The 13,317-nt window shown below is 44.5% G+C and overlaps 2 protein-coding genes across 2 annotated transcripts; both read right to left on the bottom strand.

The window, feature by feature from the left end:
- Positions 1-458: 458 nt before the first annotated feature.
- LOC137608791 (uncharacterized) lies at positions 459-1,364 on the bottom strand. The gene has a single exon (XM_068335374.1). The coding sequence runs from the start codon at positions 1,362-1,364 to the stop codon at positions 459-461; it is 906 nt and encodes a 301-aa protein (XP_068191475.1).
- A 4,781-nt stretch (positions 1,365-6,145) lies between these two features.
- On the bottom strand, positions 6,146-8,411 carry LOC137608790 (platelet endothelial cell adhesion molecule-like). Its single transcript, XM_068335373.1, has 5 exons — positions 8,321-8,411; positions 7,542-7,790; positions 7,112-7,381; positions 6,753-7,034; positions 6,146-6,642 (listed from the first exon to the last, which is right to left on the bottom strand). Exons 1-5 carry the CDS (start codon positions 8,409-8,411, stop codon positions 6,491-6,493), a joined length of 1,044 nt encoding a protein of 347 aa, XP_068191474.1. The 3' UTR covers positions 6,146-6,490.
- Between the last annotated feature and the right edge of the window lie 4,906 nt (positions 8,412-13,317).

The raw sequence follows: 13,317 nt of genomic DNA, 5'->3' as shown, positions 1-13,317 counted from the left end.
TTAGGTGACTAGGAGGGGTAGCTTCATTTAGGGAAAAATACTCATCCTCACTTAGCCAGGTTTCAGTTAAACAGAATAAATCTATTTGATAATCTGATATAATGTCATTGATTAAAACAGCTTTTGAAGACAGATCTAATATTTAGGAGACCACATTTTATTGTTTTGTACTCCGGAGCTGTTGAAGTCCCGGTTTTGATTTTTATTAAATTTGGATGTCCAGTTGCTTTCCTCTGGACTTGAAATGACTTGAATTTGCATGAATTAACTTTAAATGGTCGAGGGACAGACACAGTCTCAATGGTGTGTACAGTGGGTGACAATACAGTAGGTGAAAGTGTAGTGGGTAACATTACAGTGGGTAACATTACAGTGGGTGAAGGTACAGTGGGTGACCGTTCCAGGTGTGCAGAGACTTGTTTAAGACTGCGACTCTGCATCCCGGTCTCAACTCTGGGTCATGGTTTTGGGGCAGAAATAAACGTGGTCAGATTTTTTGACAGGAGAGCAGCGCCATTCCAAGTGGGATGTATGCCGTCTCTCCTGATGAGACCGGGTTTTCCCCAAAAAGTCCGCCAATTATCAACAAACTGAATGTCATTAGCAGGACACCACCTAGACAGCCAGCGGTTGAGTGAAGACATGTGGCTATACATGTCATCACTGGTCAGATTGGGAAGGGGGCCAGAGAACACTACGGAGTCTGACATTGTTTTTGCGTAGCTGCACACCCACTGAATATTAATTTTTGTGACCTCTGATTGGCGTAACCGGGTGTCATTACCGCCGCCATGGATTACAATCTTACCATATGTACGTTTATCTTTAGCCAGCAGTTTCAAAAATGACTCGATGTCGCCCGCTCTGGCACCCGGGATACACTTGACTATGGTCGCTGGTGTCTCTAGTTTAACGTGCCGCACCACAGAGCTGCCAATCACCAGAGTAGGTTCCTCAGCGGGTGTGTCGCTGAGCGGGGAAAAGCTGTTCGAGATAACGAGTGGTTGCGGGGATTGGTGGTTAACCCGAGGCTTTCGCCTGCCACTATGTTTCCTACGAACAGTCACCCACTGCTCCTGCTCGGGGGCTGCTGGAGGACGGCTAACCTGAGCTGGGGAGTGGCTAACGTGAGCTGGTGGGTCCGCTCCGGCTAAAGCTACCTGACTAGGTGGCACAGCTATGTTTTCAGTTAAGGAGCGAACCAGTGCCTCCAATTGACTAAGTCTTGCTTCCATCCGAGAAAAGGCACTACACTTCGTGCAGATGCCCCTTTCGCTGAAGGAAGCGGGGGAAAAACTAAACATCCGACAGACTGCGCAGCAGAGAGGAGAGGGAGGAGAGTGGACAGAGGGAAGCGTAGCCATAGTTAGCAACAAAGATAAGTTAAGCTAGCTCTGAAGTACGGAATATTACTTTAATAAAAGTTTGTAAAAGGTTAGCTGAAATATGTGAGAGCTTTCGCTATCAAGTTTTGAGATGGAGAGAAGCAACTAGCTTACTCTACAATTCTAAAATGACAAGATATTATCAGGGATTGTGTGACGAAAGCGAACTAAGACGCCGCAGTCAAACAAACACAACAGGTAGTGACGGAAAACGCTTACCGCAACAGGAAGTCCTGCTGTTCCGCCCCCTGCTACTGTCTCACTATTCTTCACTACAAACGGAGGCGAAAACCCCGATGATTACATTCTTGGGGAAAAATTCCTCCGTGACCCTCACTGAGCGATTGCTTTCTTAGCCTGCAGAGAAGACAATCCAAACTTAGTAGCCTCCAAAACATTTGAACATGACTCTTTCATCTATAGATGTATCATTGTTAAATTTTAAAATAATTCATTTTATTTCATTATTAAAAAAGATTTTTAAAAGGTTTTAAACAACTGATCAATCAAGTAAACACACTTCTAATATGAATTATGACATTCTGATTACTGAAAAACAAAGATTACTGAAAAACTGAACAATATGTAGTAGTGAGTTTATGAATTATCACTGAAAAACTTCTTGGTGATACAAAGTTATCAGTCCTTCACAGTGTCCTCGTCCCGTACTTGGCTGTACGACAATAAGGACATTCCCCCAGAGCTCAACCCCTAATGGTGTGAGGATCTCCCTGCTTCACTGACATCGAGACGAGTGGAATCTATACATCCACCCCCCTTTGTAGTCAGACTTCCCCTCACACCGGTGGGTGAGTTCTGGCAGGAGTCCCCACCACCGCTGTGGGCGTTGTAGAGGGACGCCTCACTCATCTTTTCCTCTGGGATGAGTTGTCTGGATCTTTTCCTCTGGGATGAGTTGTCTGGATCTTTTCCTCTCACACCAAAACAACCGATGTCCTCAACGACTCAATACAGGATGTCCTCAGTTGAGGCCGTTGCCTTTGTTGGTTCCTCAGCCGAGGAACTCTCTGGGGTTGCAAGAGCTGCAACCTCTGTTTCCAGATCAGGGTCTGGAGTGGCACCATCACCAGCCGGTGGAGGGAGAGCAGATCCTTGGTCGGCTCTGGCTGGTCTAGTAGGTGAAGTGTGGCAACATGTGTCCCCCCTTTCCCAGCAAACGGACTGCAGTTCCCGTTCGCTCAGTCACTTGGAAGGGACCTGTCCACCTAGGTTCAGCGCATTTTTGTTGTGTTACTTTCAGACACACACACTTTCACACACTTCCATTTCTCTGGAGACATCCGCCTGTTTTTCAGTGAGATGGGAGAAAGTGATAGTTAGTTGTCTCAGGCCTGGTGGGCCTTCAGCACCTTTGGCTGTCAATGGAGCTGTAGGAGCTGGAAAAGGTCTGTTAGTGTGACTCCAGCCTGTGGAAGAGTTCAGTGACGTCCAGGACCACTCCTTATCTCCCTTCTAGTTCTGCTCTGTAGATTATTAACATCATTATTGGTCTCACTTCTCTTTGGGGAATTGAATAACTGGAAACTGTGCTGTATCATCATCCCCATCATAGCCAGGAGGAGAAGGAGCATTCCCCCCTTCCAGGGAATCCTTCCCCTGGCCTTCATCTTTGTCACTGAGAATGTCAATGGGTGCCTTTAAGCAATGCTTTAAACGACACCACGTAGGGGATCCTTTGACCTGCACTGCAGTGGAAGTGGCCCTCACCACCTCGTACGGACCCTCCCGTCGGGGGATGTTCCACTTCCGTCTGAACACCTTTATGTACACCAAGTCTCCTGGTGTCACTGAAGGTGGAGTCTCCTCACGGTCAGCTTTTGCCTGTAATGAGATAACAGAGCAGAGATGCTCCTGTGGATGTTAGTCATTTGTCTGACATAAGACTTCATGAGCCTCATTGATCAGTAAAGGTAGGAGTCCACCAGGAACAACAAATAGCCCCTCGTGGTTTCTCCACAATCCTTCAGCATCCTTAGAAGCTCCCCTCTGAAGCCATAAATGGCATTCTGCTTCTGGAGCCTCTTCCTGTAACAAAATCAAATCTTTACAAGTTATTTGTTCCTCAAGGTCCACAGCATGAGTTACCATAATAGCTTTATTGTTCACTGAAGCTGCACTTTTACTTGCTTCATCTGCTGCTGCATTTCCTTTGGCAACCCATGAATCATTTTTCTGATGTGCAGCACACTTTATTATGGCTGAGGATCTTGGTTTCATCATTGCCATTAATAATTGCCTGATCTGATCACGGTGCTGAATGGGAGAGCCATCAGTTTTTCTGAAACCTCTCCCCTTCCACGCTGCACCAAACAAATGACACACCCCATGTGCATAGGCAGAATCTGTGTAGATGTTAGCGTTTTTACCCTCTGCATACTCACATGCACACGTCAAAGCCTTTAGTTCTGCCAACTGGCTGGAACACTGCTGCACACACTCTTCCATTCGAACAATCTCAGTTCTGCCATGTTTTAACTCAATAACTGCACAACCTGCTCTGAGTGCTTCCCCATCTCTGTAGCAGGAGCCGTCCACCAACAGAGTCATGTCGGCTGACTCCAAAGGGATAGCACTCAGGCCAGACCTTAGTTTAGCATCTCTCTCTGCCTCAGCCACACAGTCATGTGGTTCTCCCTCAAACGGGAGTGGAATGGAGTCTGCTGGGTTCTTCACCCTGCAGACATGCAATGTCACATCCGGGTATTCAAGAAGTCGGTGATAGTCTGTCAACCGTTGTGCGGTTAACACAAATTTTCCTCTCTCAATTAAGTTTATCAACTTATGATGTGATAAAATCTCTATCGAATAGCCCATAGTAAGAGCTGATGCTTTTTCATACAACAAATGAGTGGCAGCCAGGTGCTTATAGCATTCTGGCAAACCTAGTTCTACCGGTGTTAGTGCAACAGAATAATAGGCCATTGGTTGAGCATGTGTACCTACACCTGTTTTCTGGCCTAACATCCCTACTGCATGTCCCTGACGACATGACACAAACAACTGGAACGGTTTCTCATAGTCTGGAAGAGTCAAAGCCGGCGCCCGCTGTAGCAAAGTTTTAATAGTTTCAAAAGCAATGTGTAGAATAATGTATGTATGTGTCTTTATGATGTTTATGTATAAGCATTAGTGTATTTTAGTGTATATTTCTGTGTTGTGTGACTCTGTATCTACCCCACATTATTAAACTGCCAGGATCACTATAGTATCAAATCTCTATGTAAGCCACACGATAATAACTACAAAAATTTTAAAAAAAGTGTATTCAGATATCCCGAGCCAACCACAGACAAAGAACAAATTGTCAATTTACACGTACCTAGGATGTTTCTGTATTAGCTTTGCACACACGCCGCGAGCACAGCTCCCCCAGACATTGAAACAACCAGCCGCTCACAATTAGCAATGATAAGTAATGCTACGCTTATTATGCTATCCAAAGCTACTAGGTTAAAGTATATTCATTTAAATGTGCTATTTTATGCTAAGCTAACATGCTAAGCTAACAAGCTAATATGGTAAGATAATATGCTAACATGCTAAGCTAATATACTAACACTCTAATGTATGCTAGTCTATGCTAATATATGCTGGTTTATGCTAATTTGTATCCAGCTCAGTCAGAATTGTCTCAGTGAGCATCTATGAAGTGACACACTTATCAAACAACCTGATTTTCTGACAAAAATGACTTTTAACTCCACATGAATGTTTTTCACAAGATGGCGTTTGTAAACTGGATAACCTCCAACATGAACCCAAACAAGTATTCTTCAGTTGGATAGCCTCCAACGCCAAACATCTAATCCTTATCCACTAGTAGAGAATTTAATTCCACACTTACTCTGAATAGTCAGAAAAAAATCGAAAAATAAATTGTGCAACAAATGAAAATATTAGAGATAACAGTTAATATCAATTATTGGGGGCTTTTGGATAAATATTTAACTGCGTCTAACGCAATAAAACTCAAACAAAAAGACAGAAAGGCAACCATTGGCTTTCTCTAACAAAAAAATTAAAATAGCAGCGCTGCTCATTCACACCACAGTTATCATGAAAGAATCTAAAGTTTAGTTACCAACAACTCAAATTCTATTTAACCTTTTACACACTGGATACCACTACACCAAAGTATTACACATAAAAATATGACGGTTTATCACTCAGCACTAACACACACACACACACACCTACACACACCTACACACACACACGCACGCACGCACGCACGCACGCACGCACACACACACACACACACACAAATTCCTTTTCAGATAAACAGAGAAGTAGGGTGTGAGGCCAAGGGGAGGGGGTGAGAGAGAGAGAGGAATAGAGAACAGAGCAGACAAAGAACAAATAGACAGGTATTTATAGACAGATCACCAATTTATCAACCTTCACAAACACTTAAACAATCTGTATGGCACTAGAAACAGTCTAACAGGAACATAAAATTATTATAATCAGTCACGTGAACCCTGTGAGGATCAGACATCCTGGGGCCACCTTCACAAGCGCTGAATAATATGACACACACAACACTCCAGATCTTTGGTTCACTTAAATGATATTGTTATATTATTGTATTATTTTATTATATTAAAAACTTTCCACCACAGTACAGAATTATTAGTGAAGAAAATTTTAATTTCATTGTTCAGGTTTTTCCATGGGAAAATCATCTAAATGCTTTGATCATCTTCTCACCCTTAGTTTTGTTCTCCAGGGTTGTTGTTCTGGTTTATTCCTCAGGGTTATTGCATATGAAATACTGATAACATTCCAAGACCTTCTAACCTTTAGGGCTAGAAGAACATTTGGTGAAATCCTTCCACATCATTTAGCAGAGATCATTGAGTCATTATGGGTATGGGTATAAGATAGCTAGATAACAACAACAGGAGACAGAAGAGAGACGTCTGCTCCCATTGAGAGCTGAATATATACACAAAACAGCCAGTGTGGTTCTTCGTGAAGTTCAACCATCGCATTCAGAGAAATAAGTAGTGGAGCCAACTCACGCTGAACTCAGCAGCCTACAATAAAGGAGGAGTGGGATGAGCAGCAGGAGAAAAGTCTGTTCAAGACAGGTTCCATTCCACCGAAAGATTGGAGGACATTCTAGCTCTCCAACGTTTTCTGTAGTACCACCATATCACGACAATGATGAAGATAGCTGCCACGGTCACAATTGCGACCACTATCCAATAAATGGCGTCAGCATCCAGGCGCCCTTTGGATAAAAGATAAGCAAAAACAAGAGGGTCAACAACATTCCTACCATGAGAGCCTGGGTAGGTCAATAACCAGAACACATAAACGGGTCTCTAAAGATCCACTCACATGACACCAGAAGCGTCTCCAGGGTTTCTAAAACTACATATCCAATACTGAATTCACACTCAAACTCCTGGGGGCCGCTGGTCAGTCCCACCATGCTGTGGTTGAGTTCGGTGGCTCCTGTGGCGAGTGTCTTTATTCCTTGGTGCAGGGTGAGCCTGGGCTGTTTGGAGTTGAGGTAGGGGTCTTCAGAGCTGTTGCTAACGGTGCAGGAGATGAAGAACGTGTCTCCCACATAGATCCCAGACTGCGGGGTGATCTCCAGAACCAGTGTGAAGGGCAGTTCTGAGGAGAGACACCTCATGAAGACAAAGCCCTGAGATGGGTCCGGTGTTTCCAAAGGGATTCTGACAGCCTCTTACCTTTGACCTGAACCATGACGGAGTTACTCTGGCTGGACTTAAAGGAGATGACTTTATAGTCACAGTGGATCTGGTGAAAGCCTTTGCCTTCAAGGTCAAACTTTACCTCCACCTGGTTGGAGTTCCTCCCCTCCCTTGCGATCTCTGTGCCGTTGTCATAGAAGGTGAATATAATGTCACCTGTCTCTCCAGGCGCCATGCACGTGGCTGTTAGCTCCTCCTGCTCCAGGACCACACTTTGGTCAAGATGGAGGACGGGTTTTGATAAGCCTGGAACAGAGAAATGTGGTGAGATGAGAACAGATGGAACCGGGTCGTGTTCCAGTCCTGCAAACATGAGTTTTTTTTAGCATCTAAAACACAAAACCTGGAAATGGAAATGCACACGTTCAAATCCACCTGAGATAAAGCTGCATGACAACAACCAGACCTTTCACTGTGAGCTTCTGTTGCCTGCTCCTCTTCTGTTGACCCTGAACCTTGAGGCCACAGCTATAGGATCCGCTGTTGGAGGCTCGGGTGTGGGGCAGTGAGAACAGCACATATCCTGAAGTCTTCGAGGTCTTGGTATACAGGGGCTTATTGTCCTTATATATGGTGAATTCTCCAGTCAACCCCTCCTGCCCGAACGTATTGACTTTGGTCCAGCATTTCAGGATCATGTTGGTGTCTCGCTGGACTTCAGAATGGGGCTCAATGGACAGGGTGATGCGGGTAATAACGACTTCCTGTACTATATTAAATAAAATGTGTTTTTTTAAACTTAAAATATTCATAATTAACCAAATATTATTAAAATGCATTCATTAATAAAGTTCAGTAAACAGAGGTTCACCTGTATTGCATTAATTATCTTAAAAACATGTTTCTCTGAGTTTCCCTTGTTTTGCTTTTATAGAACTCATCAGGTTTTATCATGTGATTAAAAAGGTGTGGGACTCTGTTCACCAGCAGTTTCCCAATGCTTTTCCACAGTAACCAACACGAGAAAGGTTTTCACTGTGGAAAGTTGTTCTAAAACACCACACCTCATCTAGAAGGTTGTGAAGAAGACCCTCATCATCTGTGTGGACGTGTCTCTGGTTGGAGATCATACTTACGTTTCTGTGCGTTTGTCTCTGGAACGAAGCCTTGGGTCAAGAAAAGAAAACAGTTAGAGAAACCATTAAATGGAAGCAGGTGAAGAATAGACAAGATCCAGGGTCTCACCGCCGGACAGGAGAACAGAGACCAGAACCAGGACGACGACCATCCTGTCCAACCAGCTGGAGGCTGTGCTGGAGGCTGACGCCAGAACCATGGCCTCTGGGGGCTGATGTCTGTGGGGCGATCTGGGGCTGTTGGGTGGGGGAGGGCAACAGTTGGCATCATTCATTAAAGTCACAGGATATGACATGACATGACATGACATGCTGAGATCTGTGCTATAATCAAGTGTAACACACACACACACACACACACACACACACTACATGTGTCCAGATCCCCCCATTTCAATGGTTACACAGAGATTTGAACTGTGTGTGTGTGTGTGTGTGTGTGTGTGTGTGTGTGTGTGTGTGTGTGTGTGTGTGTGTGTGGTCACAAAGAATTCTTAAGGCATGAAGCCTGAGATCAACATTTAACTGTTTGATGATTGTTTTCAACATTGATCAGCCTCTAAAGCCAAGTGAATCATATTTGACAGTCGGCCTTTTGGAATTTTTAGACTTCTACATCATAAGTTTGATTATTTTCTCCCTTTAAACCTGCTGTATACAATCAGACACATGCAACTGCAGTTTCCATTCTTTTACCCTTGTTTGTCAACCTCATTGAAGATAAATCCGTCAGAATCATCAGGGAGTTCCACAGGACTCCAGGTGAACGATGTAGAAATTAATATGACATTATATTCTCTTAATGACATTGTGCTGTAACCTCAGACTTGGATTAGTAGCTATCATGTTAACTATCATGTTATTAGCTACATACTGTATCAGGGGTGATCATTACGGCGATCGCGATCTACTGGTCGATCACAGGCATTTTGGGTAGATCGCATGGCATTAAAAAAAGTCGGCGCCAGCCTATCATTCGTACGCAGTGACGCATGCCGTCACGCATCACTGCATGCGCATGCACATACAACGGCGCTAAGTGCTGCCAAACTCTAGCAAGCTAGCGAGTAAGAAAGGGGATATAAAAGAGTGGAAAAGCTGGACAAAGTAAAAAGCCAAAGACCTACCACAACCATACGGAGTGGGAGGACGACTTCTTCACAATGTCATTTTCTAAGTGTGTTTGCCTCATCTGTCAGTCTACAATTGCTTTACGGAAGGAGGGAAATGTGGAGCGCTATTTTCAGACTGTTCATCAAAACTACGACACCGAGTTCCCTCCGAAAAGCCAGCTGAGAAGGAGAAAGGTGAAGGAACCACAATTCCAGCTGTCCGGACAGCAGCCATTTCTCAAACAGCTAACATCAGAGGCAAGGGCAGCCACTGAAGCATCGTTCTGGGTGAGTCACTTCATCGTTAAAAACTAGAAATCCTTCCAAGATGGAGAGATGGCAAAGAAGCCTTTGTTGAAGCGCCGACTTGTTGTTCCGAGACTTTAAGTCCAAAGCAGAAATACTAGCTGCGATCAGAGCTCTCCAGCTATCAGAGTCCAGTAACACGGCGCAGTGAAGCCATGGCTGAGGATTTGACCCAACAACTCTGGAAGGACATCGCAGACTGTGACTGTTTCTCACTGCAGTTGGAGTTTTACTGACATGACTGCAAAAGACGACCTGCTTGGCTGTACAGTACTGCCCATGAAAGAACACACAAGAGGAGAGGACACGTTTCAGTCTTTCAAAAACTTTATCGATAAAACCCAGCTAACAGTCTGCAAACTGGTGTCCATCACCACGGACACACCCGCCATGGCTGGCTGCTCCAATGGATTTATTGCCAATGATGCTTTCCCGGACTTCAATTACCGCTGTATCATACACCAACAAGCATGTGCAAAAATGCTCAACATGAAAGAGATAACGGATGTGGCGACAAAGATCTCCTGTTCTATTTGGGCCAGATCTCCTCAGACGGCTGTTCCGTGCTCACCTGGAGAAGGCTGAGAGCGACCAGATTGTTGTTACACACCGACGTGAGACGGCCAAGTCGAGGGAAAGTCCTGCAAAGATTTAGAGAGCTCTTGCTGGAAAGTAAACATGCAGATTATAACCAACTAAGTGACCATCAGTGGATGCTGGACTTGGTATTTTTAACTGATCTGACCAACATGTTGAAGGACCTTAATCTAGAGCTGCAAGGAAAAGACAAAACTGATCAATGTGATCAGCTCAGGTGATGCTTTCAGACAAAAAAATACAACATCTCTCCTCAAAGCTCCACCGCCATGATTTGGTAAACTTCTAGAACCTCACAGCAGAGCTGGAGACACACGAGCAGTCATGTGCGCCGCGTGACAGCACACGCTACATAGAGCAAATGGACAATCGTCTGTCAGAGTTGGACAGATGCTTTCAAGACTTTGCTTTACTCGAGCCAGGCGCTACATTCATGTGCTCCCCTTTCCAGGAAGATGCTGAGGTTGTTTAACTGTTTCACCTGAACTCTTCTGGAGTGGAGGATGAGATTCTGACACTTCAAGCCAATGTTCAGCTGAAGGCCAGAGCTCATGGACCATTTTGGAACTCACAGGAGACAAATACCCCAACATCAGGAAATGTGCTACCTTCTTGACTGCATTATTTGGCTCCACTTATTAATGTGACTCAGTCTTTTCCCACATGAAGATCGTGAAGTCCAAGTACCACTTCACCATGACTGATGAGCATCTGGAAGTCTGCTTGATGCTGCTATCAGCAGCTACTGTCCGGACTATACATCCCTGGCTGATTCCATTCAGTGGAAGTCATCAGAGTAAGGCAATGACAAAAAAAATGTAGCGTTGTATTGTGCTATATGGGTTGATGCAGTAATGCAATGTACACCAGCATATACTGTACATATGAAAATAATTCTCAGTATATTCATAAATAATGTGTTTTGCATTTTAGTAAGTGGTAGATCATTTTGACTCGCTCATGTAATAAGTAGCTCTCAGGATGAGAAAGTGTCTACAGTGTAGATGGTACCCACATTCCCATCCAGGATCCTCACATAATGAGGCTGATGATGTGGACATGAAGTCAATTCACAGCAGAAATGTGCAGGTCCATGTTTTTTTAATTAAAAAGACTAGGGAGAAGGCCAGTGCGGGTGAATAAGACTGTAGATCAAAGCCAGTGCTTTGATCTACCCTGACCTATGCAAGTAGATCAGGGTAAAATGTTGAATTCAGGGGTGTCGTGGGATGTTGCAGTCTGTGACTGCCTTGGTTCTAGTTTTTAAGATTTTTGCCTGTATTAGAGGAGAACAACAGACGTGTATCATGTGATACTTAATGACATTGTGCTCTAACCTCAGACTTGAATTAGTAACTTTCATTTCTTTTAGGATTTCCCGATGTAATTGGCTACATACTGTAGATTAGGGATTCCGAAAGTGTGGTGCACGCACCCCCTGTGGTGTGCGAGCTGCCGCTTGATACCTATATGGCTATAAAGACTACGTCTTTTCTTTCTTTTTTTTTCATGTTTTGGGCATTGGGGGTGCATCAGCTAAGTCGGGAGGTAGAAGTGGGTGCACGGACTGAAAAGTTTGGGAACCGCTGCTGTAGATGGTACCCACATTCCCATCTAGCATCCTCACATAATGAAGCTGATGATGTGAACAGGAAGTCCATTCACAGCAGAAATGTGCAGGTCCATGTAGATTGACTACTGTTTCAACATGTTAAAGATTGCATCATAGATAAAGTAACATCAGTCCAGATCACATGTGATGCTGCTGACTACATTTCTGATGTGAGGCAAAGTGTTCTGGGTCGCTTCTGGAGAGTCTTACCTGATTAACCTAATGTGAAATGACACAATCGTCTCTCTCGTCCACATATATATACACTCTACATCCTAGGAGACTTTGATGACTTTGATGTTATCTGGATGACATGTTAACACCTGTCATCCAGATAACTGTTGCAGATAGAAAGATGATACAAAAAAGATGAAAGAAAACGCACACTACTCGGGCAGCAAAGGGGATGACAGTGAAATGATCTGGACCTTGACAAACGTAGGCCAAGGTAAACTTTCATTTTTTGTGCACTCAGGAACTGGATAAGACAGAAAGGGGGGCGGCAGTGGCTCAGTGGTAAAGCAGGCAGTAGAGCGGGTCATCCAATGTTCTGAGATCGACGGTTCGACGATTCCTGCTCCCGCCCAAAAAATAACACCCGGAGGTGAACTGAAAGTGGGAGGTGTCAGCTCACCTCCGGAGCACTGCCGAGGCGCCCCTGAGCAAGACGCTGTCCCCCCTTACAAGCTACTCATTTTGGGTGCACCACGAAGGAGCTGCCCGCCTCTCTTCCCCCCCTGCATGCTTACAGGCCCTCCTGTGTGTGGTGTGTGAATTACAGGGGCCTGTACACACTAACATGCATGCGTGTGATTGATAGACTAAAAAAACCTAGAGTGTGCGTTCTTAATTCCCCTTTGCGGAATTAAGTGTATATATATCTTTTTTTTTAAATTAAAAAGACTAGGGAGAAGGCCAGTGCAGGTGAATAACACTGTAGATCAAAGCCAGTGCTTTGATCTACCCTGACCTATGCAAGTAGATCAGGGTAAAATGTTGAATTCAGGGGTGTCGTGGGATGTTGCAGTCTGTGACTGCCTTGGTTCTAGTTTTTAAGATTTTTGCCTGTATTAGAGGAGAACAACAGACGTGTATCATGTGATACTTAATGACATTGTGCTCTAACCTCAGACTTGAATTAGTAACTTTCATTTCTTTTAGGATTTCCCGATGTAATTGGCTACATACTGGAGATCAGGGATTCCCAAAGTGTGGTGCGCGCACCCCTTATGGTGTGCGAGCTGCCGCTAGGGGGGGCGCCAGTGTAGTGGCAGCTGAGCACCTTGAAATACATCTTCTTCTTTCCCTTTCGGCTTTTCCCTTCAGGGGTCGCCACAGCGAATCAATTTCCTCCATCTAGCCCTGTCCTTTGAATCCTCTTCTCTCACACCAACTACCTTCATGTCCTCCATCATTACATCCATAAACCTCCTATTTGGTCTTCCTCTAGGCCTCCTCCCTGGCAGTTCAAAGCTCAGC

Source organism: Antennarius striatus, chromosome 15 (genome assembly GCF_040054535.1).
Source record: "Antennarius striatus isolate MH-2024 chromosome 15, ASM4005453v1, whole genome shotgun sequence".
In the NCBI taxonomy this organism is placed as follows: domain Eukaryota; kingdom Metazoa; phylum Chordata; class Actinopteri; order Lophiiformes; family Antennariidae; genus Antennarius; species Antennarius striatus.
Note: the sequence above shows the minus strand (reverse complement) of the source record. Positions and strands in the feature narration are given on the sequence as shown.